Source organism: Mytilus californianus, unplaced genomic scaffold, assembly GCF_021869535.1.
Source record: "Mytilus californianus isolate M0D057914Y unplaced genomic scaffold, xbMytCali1.0.p SCAF_10, whole genome shotgun sequence".
NCBI lineage: Eukaryota > Metazoa > Mollusca > Bivalvia > Mytilida > Mytilidae > Mytilus > Mytilus californianus.
In genome coordinates, this window is record NW_026262582.1 from 23,591,095 (window position 1) to 23,606,793 (window position 15,699).

General features: G+C 31.9%; 1 protein-coding gene across 1 annotated transcript in view; it reads right to left on the minus strand.

Moving 5' to 3' along the window:
- Positions 1-638: 638 nt before the first annotated feature.
- The window catches only part of LOC127718708 (uncharacterized), a 270,509-nt gene continuing 255,448 nt past the window's right edge, over positions 639-15,699 (minus strand). Inside the window, exon 10 of the mRNA XM_052224763.1 lies at positions 639-746. Within this exon, the coding sequence (XP_052080723.1) occupies positions 639-746 (108 nt within the window). The remainder of the gene's footprint in view (positions 747-15,699) is intronic.

Genomic DNA, 15,699 nt, shown 5'->3' on the forward strand with positions numbered 1-15,699 from the left:
ATTGAGTTTTAATATTCTGAGCATAGCCTGAAACAATTTGTATACATGTTGTACAAGCATAACTTGGAAGAATCATACATTTTTATTAAAATTCAACAATTTTTTTTTCTAAAATGCAAAATTGAGTTGAATATTTTGGCTTATTAATTTCCATAAGTTTGACACTTTGTATGCTTGGCAGTTTGTATAATTTTCAACATCCACAATTTTTAACTTAGGTATATCTTTAAAGAAGACAACAACTCCCTCTGGTTTTATTTTATAAACATCTAACATATTGTCTTTTAAGATTTGTTGGTGTCATGTTAGAACAGTGTTGGTCTTTGATTATAAACCCTATTAACATTGAGTAATATTTCGAACGTTTTCAATGTAGAACCTTTCGTTTTATTACTGCTGGTATCTGCTGTTGTAATAAATCATCTTCTGCATAATGGAATATCGCATATGCGGACACTTCCACTAGGCAGTAACTTGTGAATAGTTCCTTTTTTAAAGTAAACGTACGTTCATTATATTTTCAAACACAATCACGCTAAATAAACTCATTATATAAACCAGAATTTAAGTTAGACACAAAGTGGATGTTTAACTTGAATTACAGCATGCTTATTGATAAAAGTTTGTAATCAGAACTATTATAGTCGTAATAGCTTTTGCAGGCTTTTGTTTGGAAACATTTCATTTGGATCAGCACCAGACATGTTTAGTTGCTTTTTAAATGTGTTGATATGTTGTCCCATATGCTGTAAAATTGAAAAACTATTATCTTTCTAACACAATATTATATAGGTGCCAATGCAAATTAGAAATTCTGGATTTTTGTGTACCATTTTTTTGCCAAAAAACAGGCTGAAATAGAATAGACTATTTTGCATAAAGAAATGTGTATATATACTAGGTCTATAATCATCATAATTTCTTTTAAAGTCACATGCAACTTTAAATTTAAGAAAAAAAATTGAATTACACTTATCCGGGAATTACCTTTATGCCGATAAATTATATTTATCAATTGTCATTTTTTATGCATTTTTTTCAAATGTAGTCATCTTTTCATTGATAATTTTGAAAATAAGAACTTTTGATAAAATATCGCATAAATTAAATAAGGAATTGATAATAGATATCACTTGTGGATAAGAGAATATGTTGTGCATACATTTATAATCTAAAAAAGATGAATCAATTAACAAATCTAAGTGATCCTATAATACATTTCAATAGATGAAATAAAACTTGTATGGGGCCAGTGATTTTAAATCTTAAATGGGCTGCCTTAATTGCAAATACTGAACAACTACACGAACTTTATCACAAACCGAATTTAAATATTACTGATACAGCAGAAACTCCAAAATTTCAAATATTTTGTTAACCACAACTCCTAACCCCCTTCTTTTGTTGTTATGTATCGAAATAAGACGTATGTGCAGCTGGATCAAATAAATCTGTTACCATTCTGTCATTGCTAATTAGCATTTAAACAAATAAAAGTGAAGGAAGAGCCATTAACGACCTTATAAACTAACATCTTGTTTCCAACACATAGGTTATCATCTGATGTAAAGTGTACACCATTTGCGTTCCGAAAAGTTCTAACAGGTGTCAAGTTCATATACGATGTATTTATATAAATCATATGCTATTACTGTCAGTCATCGGACTGTATAAAACTTCTGAAAAGGTACTGTGTAATGTTTATTTATCTGTATATTTTTTTAATTCAATTCATCGACTAATTTGCCATGATTTTTTAAGCAAAAATGCCAATGAATAGTATAAATTTGCCTTCGGGTTTATATGATCCGTTCATCCTATTTCGACTCTTCAAAATTCAAGAGTCTATCCCAAATTGAGGTAAATTATATGGCCTTCCAAATACCGTTTCGATTCCTAACATCACTGAAGACACATTAAGTGTCGAAATCCTGATATGGTGTACTAATTTTTGCACCTTTTGTTTGCGGTATACCATCTTTTTCGCAAGTTTATTGTTTTCTGTTTGGTATTAAATTAATAGTTAAGATCCATTTTGTTACATCTGGTGATCCGTTTATTTGGCAATCAACAATGACAATCAGCAGGGTTTAAGAACATCAGTTGTTCGACCTGCTAGTCAAATGCGTTTTTGTTAAAATATACTTTTTCACTTCTTTTGGTCTTTTGGAAAATGTTGTTTGTGCTGTATTTAGACCACTCTACCAAGTAATTTGTCTTGCATACACACGTATAAAAATTGCGGTTTTTATCCAACGCAATCATAGGTTCGAACGTTGTTTTCAATTTAGACTTGTTTATATTTTTTCGTTTGGGCTTGAACTATATTTGCCTTCGGGTTTATATGATCCGTTCATCCTATTTCGACTCTTCAAAATTCAAGAGTCTATCCTAAATTGAGGTAATTTATATAGCCTTCCAAATACCGTTTCGATCACTAACATCACTGAAGAGACATTAATTGTCGAAATCCGGATATGGTGTACAAATTTTTGCACCTCATGTTTGCGGTATACCATCTTTTCCGCAAGTTTATTGTTTTCTGTTTGGTATTAAATTAATAGTAGACGAGATACTTAGACCACTACATAGATCACTCGCCGGTCGATGTATATTATCTGAGAATAGACCCTTATCTTTATAACTTAACTTTGATTACTCACCTATGAAATGAAGTCAAGGTCACATCATTACCTAATCAAATGTGTATTACCATTTAATCGTCAACTGCAAGGTTAAGACCAGACAATTTTAGTATCGACTATTTTTTTTTATTCCTTGTATATCCAGGAACCATACCAGATTGAATTGAAAATGTCTTATATTTAGGTTGATAAAGAGAGGAAAAAGATACCAGAGGGACATTCAAGCTCATAAGTCGTAAATAAACTGACAACGCCATCGCCAAAGAAGAAAAAAAAACAACAACAGACAAACAATAGTACACAAATCACAACATATAAAACTAAAGACTTAGCATCACGAACAACACAAAAAACTGGGGTGATCTCAGGTGTATATTGAAATATTTAACTTTTATTTGAGTTCAACTTGTTGTCGTGTGGTTCGTGTTTCTCATTCTTATTTATATATCGTATTACCTAAACGTATAATCTAGACCAGCTTTTATTGATATCCTAATGGACTTTTGTTGCAATTTCTAATCTATGTAAATCACCCCTATACCTACGGGAGAAAATTATTATTACATCAGAGTCACGTTGTTAAGAAGGAGATGATATTTTTAACTCCCTACATTTAGTTTGATGAAATATCTAAATCATTCACTTGATGCTTTAAATCCTTCTCCTTGAAAAATAGTGTACTAGCGTGATGGATAGTACTATTATTAATACCTTGCTTTAACGAAATAACTTACTTGAGTTATTGAATTATTGTTTTTTTAATCATACATGTCATGGAACCCTGTATTATTAAAAGAAAAAAAATAGAATATAAATTAGAAATGAATTAGAGATGATGTAGTTATGTTGTCTTGTTTGAAACAAATACTTAATACCTTATTACGTTCGTTTCATAGTGACATATATGTGAAAATAGAAGGATGATGTAAAGATATATTTTCATTGTATTCGTCTTTTTTAACACCACTTAGCTGTTATCTTTCAAAAAGTAAATTACGAGTTTAAGAAAAAAAGTTCAATCATCGTAGTAGCTAGTGATTTGGCACTGATATGATTCAACTAGAAGTAAGTTGACGGTCATTTGATTTCCTTATTCTCATGGGAAACTAGTTTAATCTAAGAGAACATGATTAATTTATTTTATCTATTATTTGTAATTGGTTTTGAACGAGTTTTCAGTAACAGTGAGTACTCTTAGATCGGTACTTTGTGTCATTTATGTAAGTTTTTTTTTCTAATTCGTTCTAATTTGTTGAGTTTGACCATTTTTAAGTATTCCCTGACAGTTTGTTCTTACATATTCTGTTACCCCACTGTCCCAGGTTAGAGCAGTGTTGATCTTTGATAATTGTGTTTAACAATCCAACATGTTCATTCCTAATGGTAGGTTAAACATTGTTTTATAGCTATCAAAACCGCCCACTTGTATGACAGCTGTTTATAGTTGCGTTATATTGACATATTGGTAATAATCCCAAATAGAGATAATTGGTAAATGTGAGAGTAATTTAGATCATGTTTCCACATTTTAGAAATGGAATTTCATAAAATCACACAAAAGGTTATACAATGTGCGATTTCATAGTTATTGGTGAAAATGAATGTTCTCTCTAAAATGTCCTTTTCATTGCAAAGCAAGAACTTTTGTAAAGGGTCTGTATAACTAAATATATATAGATTTCATGAATGCATTTCCATTGAAATATGCTTTGATATATGTATAAAAATGACTTTAATCTATATTTCGTAATAAAGCATTGTAAGGCTAAATTAAACGTTTTTTGAAAACAAAATAATGTAGGTTTAATATTATCTTTTTATCACAAATACTAATTTTCCTTCTATGATCTGGTATATAAGGTTCTAGTATCCTTTTTTTACGTCTTATCCGGAAAGAAGTCTGTTTGTTAACATTTTTGATAATATTGACTTGAAAAAACGTGGTCACACTCGAAAAATCCTGATCAAATCACTTGAAAAACACGATCTCAGCCGGACACTCTACCTACTGTAATTAGTATTTACTTACAAATGACACGAACTTCCAATCCACAAGTCTTTAAACGTTTTCTTTCGTCGTTTAAAGTGCAATGAATTGAAAACAATTCTCTTATTTTACATAGTCGAATACTAGCACTGAGTTGTTGAGTTACCAAGAGTTGATTTTATATTTTACAAAACTTTGTCCAATCAAATTTCTTCAACTGTCTTCGTCACTGTTATAATACATGCGTGTTCATTTTCATAGTAACTATGCATTGATAACAACAAGCTTTGATTAACATACCTGTTGATTGTAATCAAGGTATGGTGAGAGGAACAATTAATGCCGTAGTATACTTTTAATAAACATGATAAAAGAAGTGTCCCAATCTCTTAACTCTATGTGATTCGTGTTTGAAACTATTTTTTAATGATAAAATGATATATGTTAACAGGACTGAAATTTAACAAACACAACGATGATGATAGCTATCCTTAAAAACGTGTTATGATGAAAAGTGACTTGACCCCTTTCTTCATGTATAGAAACACTTTGACGATATATGTAACAAATTTGCCACGCGTTTTAAACATGACAACAGGAGCGAAAATGAACTTTTTGTATGGTTAAAATCTAATGAAGTCACCAATTCATCAATGTCATCAACTGCAATTTTATATTTAAGTGGTGATCGATTTCCATTTCTGGCTACACTTTTAGCGCATACACTAAATATATCATCTAACATATACAACATTTGCACCACGAATCACATCTTAATGATAAGATCATAGGACAATAAGCAATTAAATCAATATTGATTAGTAATCTGAATAGTCAAACAAATGTTATCATTTCTTTATACAATATGACTATCAGTGACTCAATAAACAAATAATCAGCAGATTGCATTAACTTGCACATGTTGGCCATCAGGTCAATTGACAATTACATAACTTCTGTGGACAACTGAACATTATTCCTGTTATCTAATAGCCTATTCAAATAAATCATTTTAAAAAATAAGGATATTTGGTTTGAGTGCCGATGAGATAATTATCTACGAGAGCCCTGATGACGTAATCAGCTAAAGGTCACCATGCTGCCTTCAACAATGCTAATTTTAATAGGCCATTATACATTGGAAAAAACTTCTAACATTAAACATGTTATCGGGTCAATTCTATAATGCGGAATCTGCTCAACATTTTTTCTCTCCATTTATTCATATATTTATTTTAAAATAAAAACAGAATCACAGTTACTGAAGTTGGACGGATAATTCACAGAAATCACAGCTTATTCCAAAATGTTTTGGTCAGGTATGTTATAGTCGTAATAGTTTTCGGAGGCTTTTGTTCAGAAACATTCCATTTGGATCAGCGCCAGATTTCGTCAGCTGCACTTTAAATGCGTCGATATGTTGTCCCATATGCTGAAAGATTGTAAATCAATAAGTATTGTAACTAAATGTTTAATTTAGAAATTTCTCTTTTCCGCAAAGTTCTTTTTTATACGAACGACTATGCGTATGAGAACAACGAACTGTGCGCATTCCCTTGCCGACCGCTTTTTATTATCAAATGAGTCGGAGTTCTTTCAGACACTTGTCAAAACAAAAAGATTAAAGAAGCTAGATCATTTAATTTCACATGCAGATATATTGATGATGTTCTTTCAATTAACATTCCAAACTTTTCAGATTGGGCTCCAGTAATGTATCCTCCAGAACTCGAAATTAAAGAAACAACAGACACTGTTTCCTTCGTCTAATTTTTAGACTTATACCTCAAATTTGACATAAGCGGTCATCCCAATACCAGAATCTATGACAAACGAGACGATTTTTAATCTTACAGCTATATAGTTAACCCACCTTAGCAGCAAAATTCTAACTTCACCTGCACATGGGATATACATTTCCCAACTCATTCGGTATTCAATTGCTTACAGCTGCTACTCATACTTTATAAAACGTCACCAGTGTCTGAGCAGAAAGTTGATGAACGTCTCGTCCTTTTTCAAAAAAAGAGTTCATCTGAAGATACCAAGATCTAGATCAAGATCCTGTACCAAGTCAAGAATATGACAGTTGTTTTCCATTCGTTTGATGTGTTTGAGCTTTTGATTTTGCCATTTGATAAGAGACTTTCCGTTTGGGATTTTCTGTAGGGTTCGGTATTTTTGTTATTTTACTTTATGATAATTATTCCGTTTTAACTTCACAAATCATACATGATGGTCTTGAATTATATATTCTAGGTGCTGACGTTGTTTATCATATTAATAACGTGTTAAAGTGTTCTTTTATTTGTCTTTATATATTATCAACCTTAATTGTGTAGTCCATTTTTTGTAATATTCTTTTGGCGTGTAATTCTTGTCTTATATTTTTGCTAATGTGCTTTGTCTATATGCCATTTTGTTTTCTTTGTTGACATATTTGTTTGATTTTTAAAGTGAGTAAGATTATAGCACAATGTTGACTGCTGCACCCCAAATTTAGACATTTGTACCTATTATGTCTGGTTTTTGTTTACACATTTTTGTCAATATAGTGGAATTTTATACGACTGTCATACAAGTAAGAGGTTTAGCTAGCTATAAAACCAGGTTTAATCCACCATTTTCTACATAAGGAAATGCCTCTATCAAGTCATGAATATGACAGTTGTTTTCCATTCGTTTGATGTGTTTGAGCTTTTGAGTTTGCCATTCAATAAAACACTTTCCGTTTTGAATTTTCCTTGGAGTTTGTATTTTTGTTTTTTTACTTTTTGCTTCATATCTAGGGGTTCAATATTAAGTAAATGTCCGAGGCCGAGAACACTTAGACATTGAAGTTATTAATAGATTAATTATATTCAATGTCTATTTGCAATATGCCTAATAGAAATAGTAGGATATAATGACTTATATTCCGATCCCTCCTAGGGCACTCGTCGAGGTACTTATTTGAAGTAAATTCGATAATACGTTGCTATTAACGCCATCCCAATCGACGAAAACAGGACATGGTTATGACTACGACAATTATCTAAGGTCATGTGTGAAACAAATATGTTTTAAAAACCATTTAAAGATAAATGGCGTCCATTAAACTTTCGAGTTAATAACTTTTTTCTATTTGTACTATTTAACTGTGTAAGTCTGATACTTGTCAGAAACATAAGAGAGTCATTGTGATTTTTTGCTGGGACAAGAACATCTGTTGAAAATAGCTTACACTTTGTATTCAATAATACCATTATGCTAACAGAATAAACTATATGATACAAACGGGCTATGCTATTTCTTACCTTGTAAATATGGTCCTCAACACCAGGAAGAAAATCCCACTGCTTAGCTAAATGTGGAACACCATCTAAAGCCATCCATTCTGTTCCTACATCAATACAAAACTTTTCCCACCCTTTTGTGTCGACGACACTTAAAACTTCTATATATAGCACGTGACCAGATCCGCCAAGGTCAGGATTTCCAATTATACCAGGACAAAGAAGTGTGTCGCTGAAAATGAGATTTTATTTAAATTGAAATAGAAGACACATGGGAATAATCTACACGCATCCATCAAATCATGCAAAATACAAACTGCCGAGGAAAAATTCGACGACAAAAACATTATGTTGTACTGTTCAATATGCTTGTTAATTCCGCTTACAATTCTTTCTTATTACTTCACATTAAATTAAAACGTAAGATTGACAAAAACACAATGAATTTAATATCGTTGACCCCCAACATCAAATTGTTGCAAATCAGTATTACATAATGAGCACCATATAAACAGGACGAGGAAGCGACATATACGTTAGCCTTAGGATGTTGGTTTGGAAATTATTTTTTATTGGCATATCAACATACACATATAGCAATGAAACATATTTACATTATATTTGTTTCATTTTACTTGTTTGTGAAGTTCAGTTTGATATTTTGAATGGGTAAAAAATTTAAACGACACGCTATACATTTCAGCATCCGAAGCGCTTTATTTACCTTCATCAAAAACGCTCAAAATAAAATATTTGAAGACCAAGTGGTATAAAAACCTAAATCGTTGAAAAGCTATATGATCAAAAGGACCTTAGAAATAGCAAATCAATCTAAGGTCAACTTTACCTGAGGGAGTTGAAACCTTAGTTTCTTTTTAAATTTAAAAATTCATAAACGGAAAATATTTGAAAGGTTTGTTTAAATCATGTCAGTACCGAAGTACCGACTACTGTGCTGATGATAACCTCTGGGACTAATATTCCAACAGCAGAGGTATCGACCCAGTACTGTAAATAATCAAAACAACACGTAAAATTTTCTGTTTAATGCCACTGCTCCTGAATGTTTCGTCTCCGAGTGGCCCGATAGTCAGCAAGTTTGTTTTGACATAAAATACCGTTGATCTGTTTATTGTTCTTTTAAGGTACTGTTAATTATAAAATTTTGAAATAGTCATTACACGAAGATTGGTCTACCTACAGGTATAGATTGAATTAGCCTTATTTGGCATAAAGTTTACCGCTTTTTTAATGCTTTTAATCTTTGTTTTTGATTTGGATTATAAGAGTTTTGATTCGAGCGTCACTGATGAATCTTATATAGAAAAAAAGGCACGTCACAAAATTATAAGCCTGATATCCTTAATGAGTTTTTGATTATCAGAATTACCTGTGACCCATAATACGCATTTCTAAAGCAATGTTCAATGGATACTCATCTTTTTCCTCGTAATGGTCTACTTTGTTCACAACTACTTGAATTATTTTCAAGAGTCGATGAAAATCACCTCTCAAATCGAAGGCAAACTCCATGTCATTTACAGGAGCATTCTCAATGAATTGTCTGAAATTCATAAAATATCAATGATAAATCTGTTAAAAATTTGACGAGAAGAACATAACAGTTTGCTATAAATAATGCCTGAAATAAAGAAATCCCACTATCTTATATATAGATGGAGTTATATCCTTTCATGACGATAGCTCATTCTTTTGAAAAAACAACCCAGACGATACCAAGTTTCAATGAAAAGTGCTTCAAGGCATAGAATAATAACCTGTGTCAGGTCATTATTCACTCCGATTAGAATATAAACTTTAGTTTGTAAAAACATCATTTAATAGTATTCGTGTGCTGTTGCCAATTAGTGTTTTCTCTACAATTTTCCATCATATATATTCATTCAAGGGTTTAGGCAGAATCATTTACTCCTTTTCGCTATTTATTAGTTTGAAATACCAGTACCAGAACACGTTTTAACCGACAATTATATGAGATAAAATTATGTAATATTCTTTCCTGATTCTCAATTTTTTAAGAAAGACTGTATTGCCAAGCAAAAAAGAATACGTTCCTTTTAATTTGTTGGACAAATAATGCTTTTTTGTGTTTCAAATGTCATTTAACAAGAGAAAAACTCATAATTTCCCCTTTTATAAAGTTGATATAATAAATTACTTACTAAGTGACTTGTATTTTTCCTATATCGAAACAATTGTTTTATTTCTTGTTTCATGCAATAACAGGAAAATATTAAACAATAATTAAACCTGACAGTAATTACTAACGTTTATATCTAGATTATTGAGTTTTATTTCACCACATAATTTAGCCGTTGGTCGTTGGTATACATACACGCATGAGAAAAGAATAACCCACTTACAGGTAAATGGGATGCAATGTCCTGCAAACCTTTGCAGAAAATAATAATTTTTGACGGTATATCAGTCAGAAAATGCATATTTTACGGTTTGTCTTTCATTTAAAAAATCCTGACACTCCTCGGTGTGTTATACGACAAGACAAACCTTAAAACATGCATTATTTATAACATTAATTTTATAACTTTTCACCTTACCAAACATAAAAATTATGCCGTTGGTTTTCTCGTTTGAACTGTTGCATATTTTTCACATCGGGGCCTCTTAAAGCCGACTTTCCCATAAAGGTTTTTTCCATTGTTTTTGTTTTTGTCTTACATAAAATATCGTTGACAGTCAATTATTATGGACGTTGTTAACCAATCAGAACGCTTTGGTTTCCACTTTGAAAATATTTTCAAGAATGCATTAAGATCTCTAAAAAAATTAGAACATTCCAGAAGGAATTCGATCAGTTGTATCATGACAACAAAGCGCAAATAACGAGAGATAAACGTACTAGAGAAACAATAAAAAAGCAACAGCCTAATTTATATGTTAGGTTAGGTTAAAAGTTATGAAGTTATACATAACCGATAAGTTTACCTAAAATGTACAGCGTGTGGAAGTTCTTGATACTGTGTACCGCTCGGGTAAATGATTTTCTTTAACGCGCCAAACGATGACCATGCATAAAGTGGAGTCAGAGAAGGATTGCCTGCTATTATCGGTGACATAACCGCCAAGGCTTCCTGTGTCAGATAATCTTTTACTTCTTTCCAGTCATAAAAGGTTTGAGTTGCCGTTTTGACTTTCTTCGTTTCTTTGTTAATAACGCGGATCCAGACGTCATCATTTTTTGGATTGTAATCAAAAAGACTGAGTGAGTTGTAAGGAAACCAAAATATTTCAACCGACCAGTTTTCTTCAAATAATTTTTGTATGTTTTCTGCATTGAAGAATAAATCATCTAAATCCATGTATCGATTTTCTACTTTGACGATAACCTCAGGAATGAGTTTCATTGTCATATCAAATATAACCCCAAAACATCCAAAGTTAGCGCTGATAGCTCGGAACATTTCTTTGTCGTCATTTGTATAGGTTCGTAGTTTTCCGTCACTTCCGATTATGCGCATTTTCACTACGTTGTCACTTGGTGTGTTTGCATCCCATCCTACGCCCTTAATGTAAAGTGAATAGATATAAGCATCAAAATGTGGTTTAAAAATTTTTTTCTAACTAAAGTAAAACGAGAGGACAAAAGCAAAAAACTAAATTAGTGTAATCTTGGTAATATTGAAACATTTGAAAGACCAGCGTAGGTCATATGTCTTATAATCAGTGTCTCTGAATTCGTCAGTATGATAGTTACGAACAATGAACATTCTCGTAGTATGCAAGAATTATTGCTGAGCTTCTTGGAATTAATTTCTAAATCGGGCTACTTTGATTTTTTTTTGAAAAAAAAAAAATGAATAATGCAGATGTGGTGTGATTGGCGGTTCAACAACAATCTACGTATGACCAAAGGTGCGGATTCAAACAAATACCGGTCACCGTTTGGTCGTACAGAATATAGCAACACCCTCACCAGATAATAAGATATAAAGGCCTAGGGATAACGAAATGCCAACAAAATAAAAAACGAATACCAACGGCCTTTTTTAAACAATATGAATAATAAACAACAATAGCAGACACCAAATGCAACAAACTATAACCACTTAACTAAAGGGCCTGGATTTGGACAGCAAACCTTAAGATCAGGTATATATTGTTTGTCAGCGCTAAGCTCTCCCCATTACCTGTCAATTAGCTGTTACAGCCAAAAAAATAGAAGAAAAATGTAAAAATAAGTTGAAAGGGCTCGACTTATTCTAAAAGTACAAAAAATATACACAATTAGAAAAATGACAAAGTACTAATATACTGAAAACTAGTACAAATATGAAGTAGTTTGTATTGCTTAATCTCTTGTATTCTAAAGAATGATTTGTTGTCTGTTGTCGGTATTCTTTTCATTTTTTGGTTTAACACGTTGTTCTGCTTTTGTTTTCGACTTAGGTTTTTGACTCCGTGGCATCTTATTGCCAATTACTATAATTGTTCTGATTCGTAATTGATTTCTGGGCGCACACTTTAACAATTATAATAAAGCCGTACATTCAAAAAAGCCCTTTGAAATAATAATACTGGTATAATATGACACATTTTTTATAGTGACATTAAAACTCACGTGACAGCCTGTTGCTACAACGCTAACCATCTGAACAACATCTAAAATAACATTAGCGGGAATATGTAACTTGTTTTTTATTTGAAATTTCTTACAATCGCCTGTCGTTACTCCGGTCATGATGTCCACTTCACCCTTTTTGCTCTACAATAGAATGATCATTCATAAAGCATGTAAAGCATACCAATATAGTTGCAATCTGTTTAAATTAATTTTCATTTTACATTCTAATCAATTAACCTAAATGTTGTGTAGTATAAAAGTCAATTTGTTGTTGAGAAATGATTGTGTTTTGTTGTAAATTCCAACTTCTTCAGTAAGACATTCCAACTTCTTCAGTAAGACATTCCAAATAATTATTCATTAAATGAAAATGATATTGTTAGAGGCTTTGTATGCTTCAACATCAACATAATTCTCATGGAGAGACGATAAAGCACACCACAATATCGTGTCTCTCGAAAAGATTAGAAATCCGTTTGCTCATTGTACATTGTATACGTTTCGATCGGAATACATTACCGGAAGTTTTATTCTATTCAGCCAATGTGTAAACGTTTGGTTCACCTAGTTCGCTTAAGTCATTTTCTGTCCTCAATTGCATTCATCTGTAGTCTGGTCTGAAGTAGTTGTTCTAGACAATATGCTAGGGACTTCAATATATTGAGGGATTGGCTTACCCCTCTCCAAGTTGTTGATTGTTTTACGATGCCAAGGCCTCCATGACCAGCGGCACCATGTTTTCATTGAGTCGACGAATAAGACCAATCAGGCGTTTTGAATTGTTGTTCGTTTAGGGTGAGGGTCTCTTATACCTTCTTGTGGTTGTAAATCATGCATGCAAAATGTTTTGTGTATGCATATTAAAGGGCATGGAGTTGTTTAATCTTTGTAGTAATCAAGTATTCAGATATTGTTGAAAGCACATACTTTTGGTTTAAAAAAACAGTATTTTTTTTAAATCACGAATTTAAGAATTACAGTTTAAGAATAGCTTTAGTTAAAATTATCGAATCCCTGCCCTTAGAAAATTATATATAGTTTATGACAGATCTTTGATAGTCTCCGTCATCTTATTTTTAAAAAAAATCCCCTCTCTCTCTCTCTCTCTCTCTCTCTGCACCTTGTTTCTCATAAATAATCTTGTGTTCGCTTATTCTTGGATATCATTAACTGAAATTTGAGATTATCCCTATTATTGTTTGTGTATCCTGTTTAGACCTTTTATTTATATGTATACATTTTTTACAACTACTCTAGACTCGGAACAATTATGAGCTTCACACATTGAATATACACTTGTTTAAATTTGAGGATTGTTTGGTATCGTTGGGTTTATCTGACATTTATATATACCACACATCTTTAGATAATAGATATAATCAATGTATGTATAAACTACCGACTAACTCATGTTACTCTTAAACTAACCGTAGTCCTTTTATGTTTAGTTCGGGAGAAAAGGCTACAATTTACCACGTATTCGATAATTTGTATTACATATAATACCAATGAAATGCACTTAAATTTATATCCAGGTCAACAATTGCAGTCTTCAGCCTGTGTAGAATAATGATAGTTCATGGCTAATTAACGTCAAGTGAAAAATCAAATGCATATTCAAAACGAGAACAAGTTTGTGCAAAATGAATGTGACACCTTCTTTGTCCTGACCCGCCGAGCCTAATTTTTAATGTGGAAAATGAAGTTCACAAAGGTAAAAATCCGCATGAAGACACAATTTGTACACATTATTCTGACTCCTAGCAGGGAAGACTTACTCTTACTCCTTATTTGTGGATGAGCGATAACTATACATGTTAGTTTTGTGTTTGACTCGGGCATTAATCGAATTTGGAAACAAAAACACGGATTGTTGCATTCGTCAATCATGCTATTACGAGACAAGCAAAGCTGTGCTGTATGGCATATTCAGTCATGAAACGGATTATAAAATCCTATAATTATATGATTTTTTCTTTTGCCATGGCGCTCCCTAATGATATATCAGTTAATTTACATAGAACATGGGACTTATATTGAAATATGTATTTTCACTTACATTAGATATTCTTATTCTGGATCCATCTTTGTAGTCGCTTTTCATATCTTTAACATAAATAAGTAGTTGGTTACTGTCTGCAAAAATTGGTGCCCAGCTGTGTCCAGTTCCAGCACACCTTACACGCAAACCTTCTTCAGATGCTGCCAATACTAACTTCTGGATTTCTTCTTTTGTAGTGGGAGAAGACGAAATAACCTGAATAGCTTGTGTTTCTCCCCAATTTTCAAATGTCTCTATCTGTACAGATGGGGAATTGCCAATTCTCTCTTGCAACTTAAATAGTCTATCTTCAATATCGCCCTACAATAACAGATCAGTTAATAGATAAATTATACGTAATCTAAATTATTTGGTTTGGCATATGCATTACAATTTCATGCCTCTTGTGTTAGTTTCTCTTGATAAACGTCAACCAATAAAACAGCAAAACAACAACCTCAACTAAATCTTTATTTATTGTAATACTAATGTTATGTGAAATCAAAATGTTAATGAATACTTATTAATTGATTTGTTCTATTTACTTCCGAGAAGAACCGATTTTAGCTCAGTCTAATGTTTAACATTGTGTGTTATGTAGTCCGTTGTTCATGTTGTTTGTTTTTCTACGTTTTTCATTCTTTTTTCTTTATCTGTATTTGTTTTTTCATGGCGTCGTATGAATCATATCGCCCCCAGTTTTTGGTGGGGTTCGTGTTGCTTAGTCTTTGGTTTTCTATGTTGTGTCATCTGTACTATTATTTGTCTTTTTGTCTTTTTATATTTGGCCATGGCGTTGTCAGTGTGTTTTCGATCTATGAGTTTGACTGTCCCTTTGGTATCTTTCGTCCCTTTTGTATTATGATGTATTTCCCATTTGGTAATAATTGAAATTAAATGTTACAAGCTCAATATCATAAATATTTGACTGAGACATAAAATGTTATCTAGGAATTGAATTTACGTACATGAAGAGTAACTCATTGTTCGATTGTTATTTTCTTTTAAATAGACAAGCATCTTAGACAAATAAAGCATCCCTTTTTTTTAAGATGGATGCATTTCACTACAAACAATGTAGATTTAGAAACTTATCCATTTATTTCCATTGGAGATAGACCATAGATTTTTTAACTTTGTAATATTAC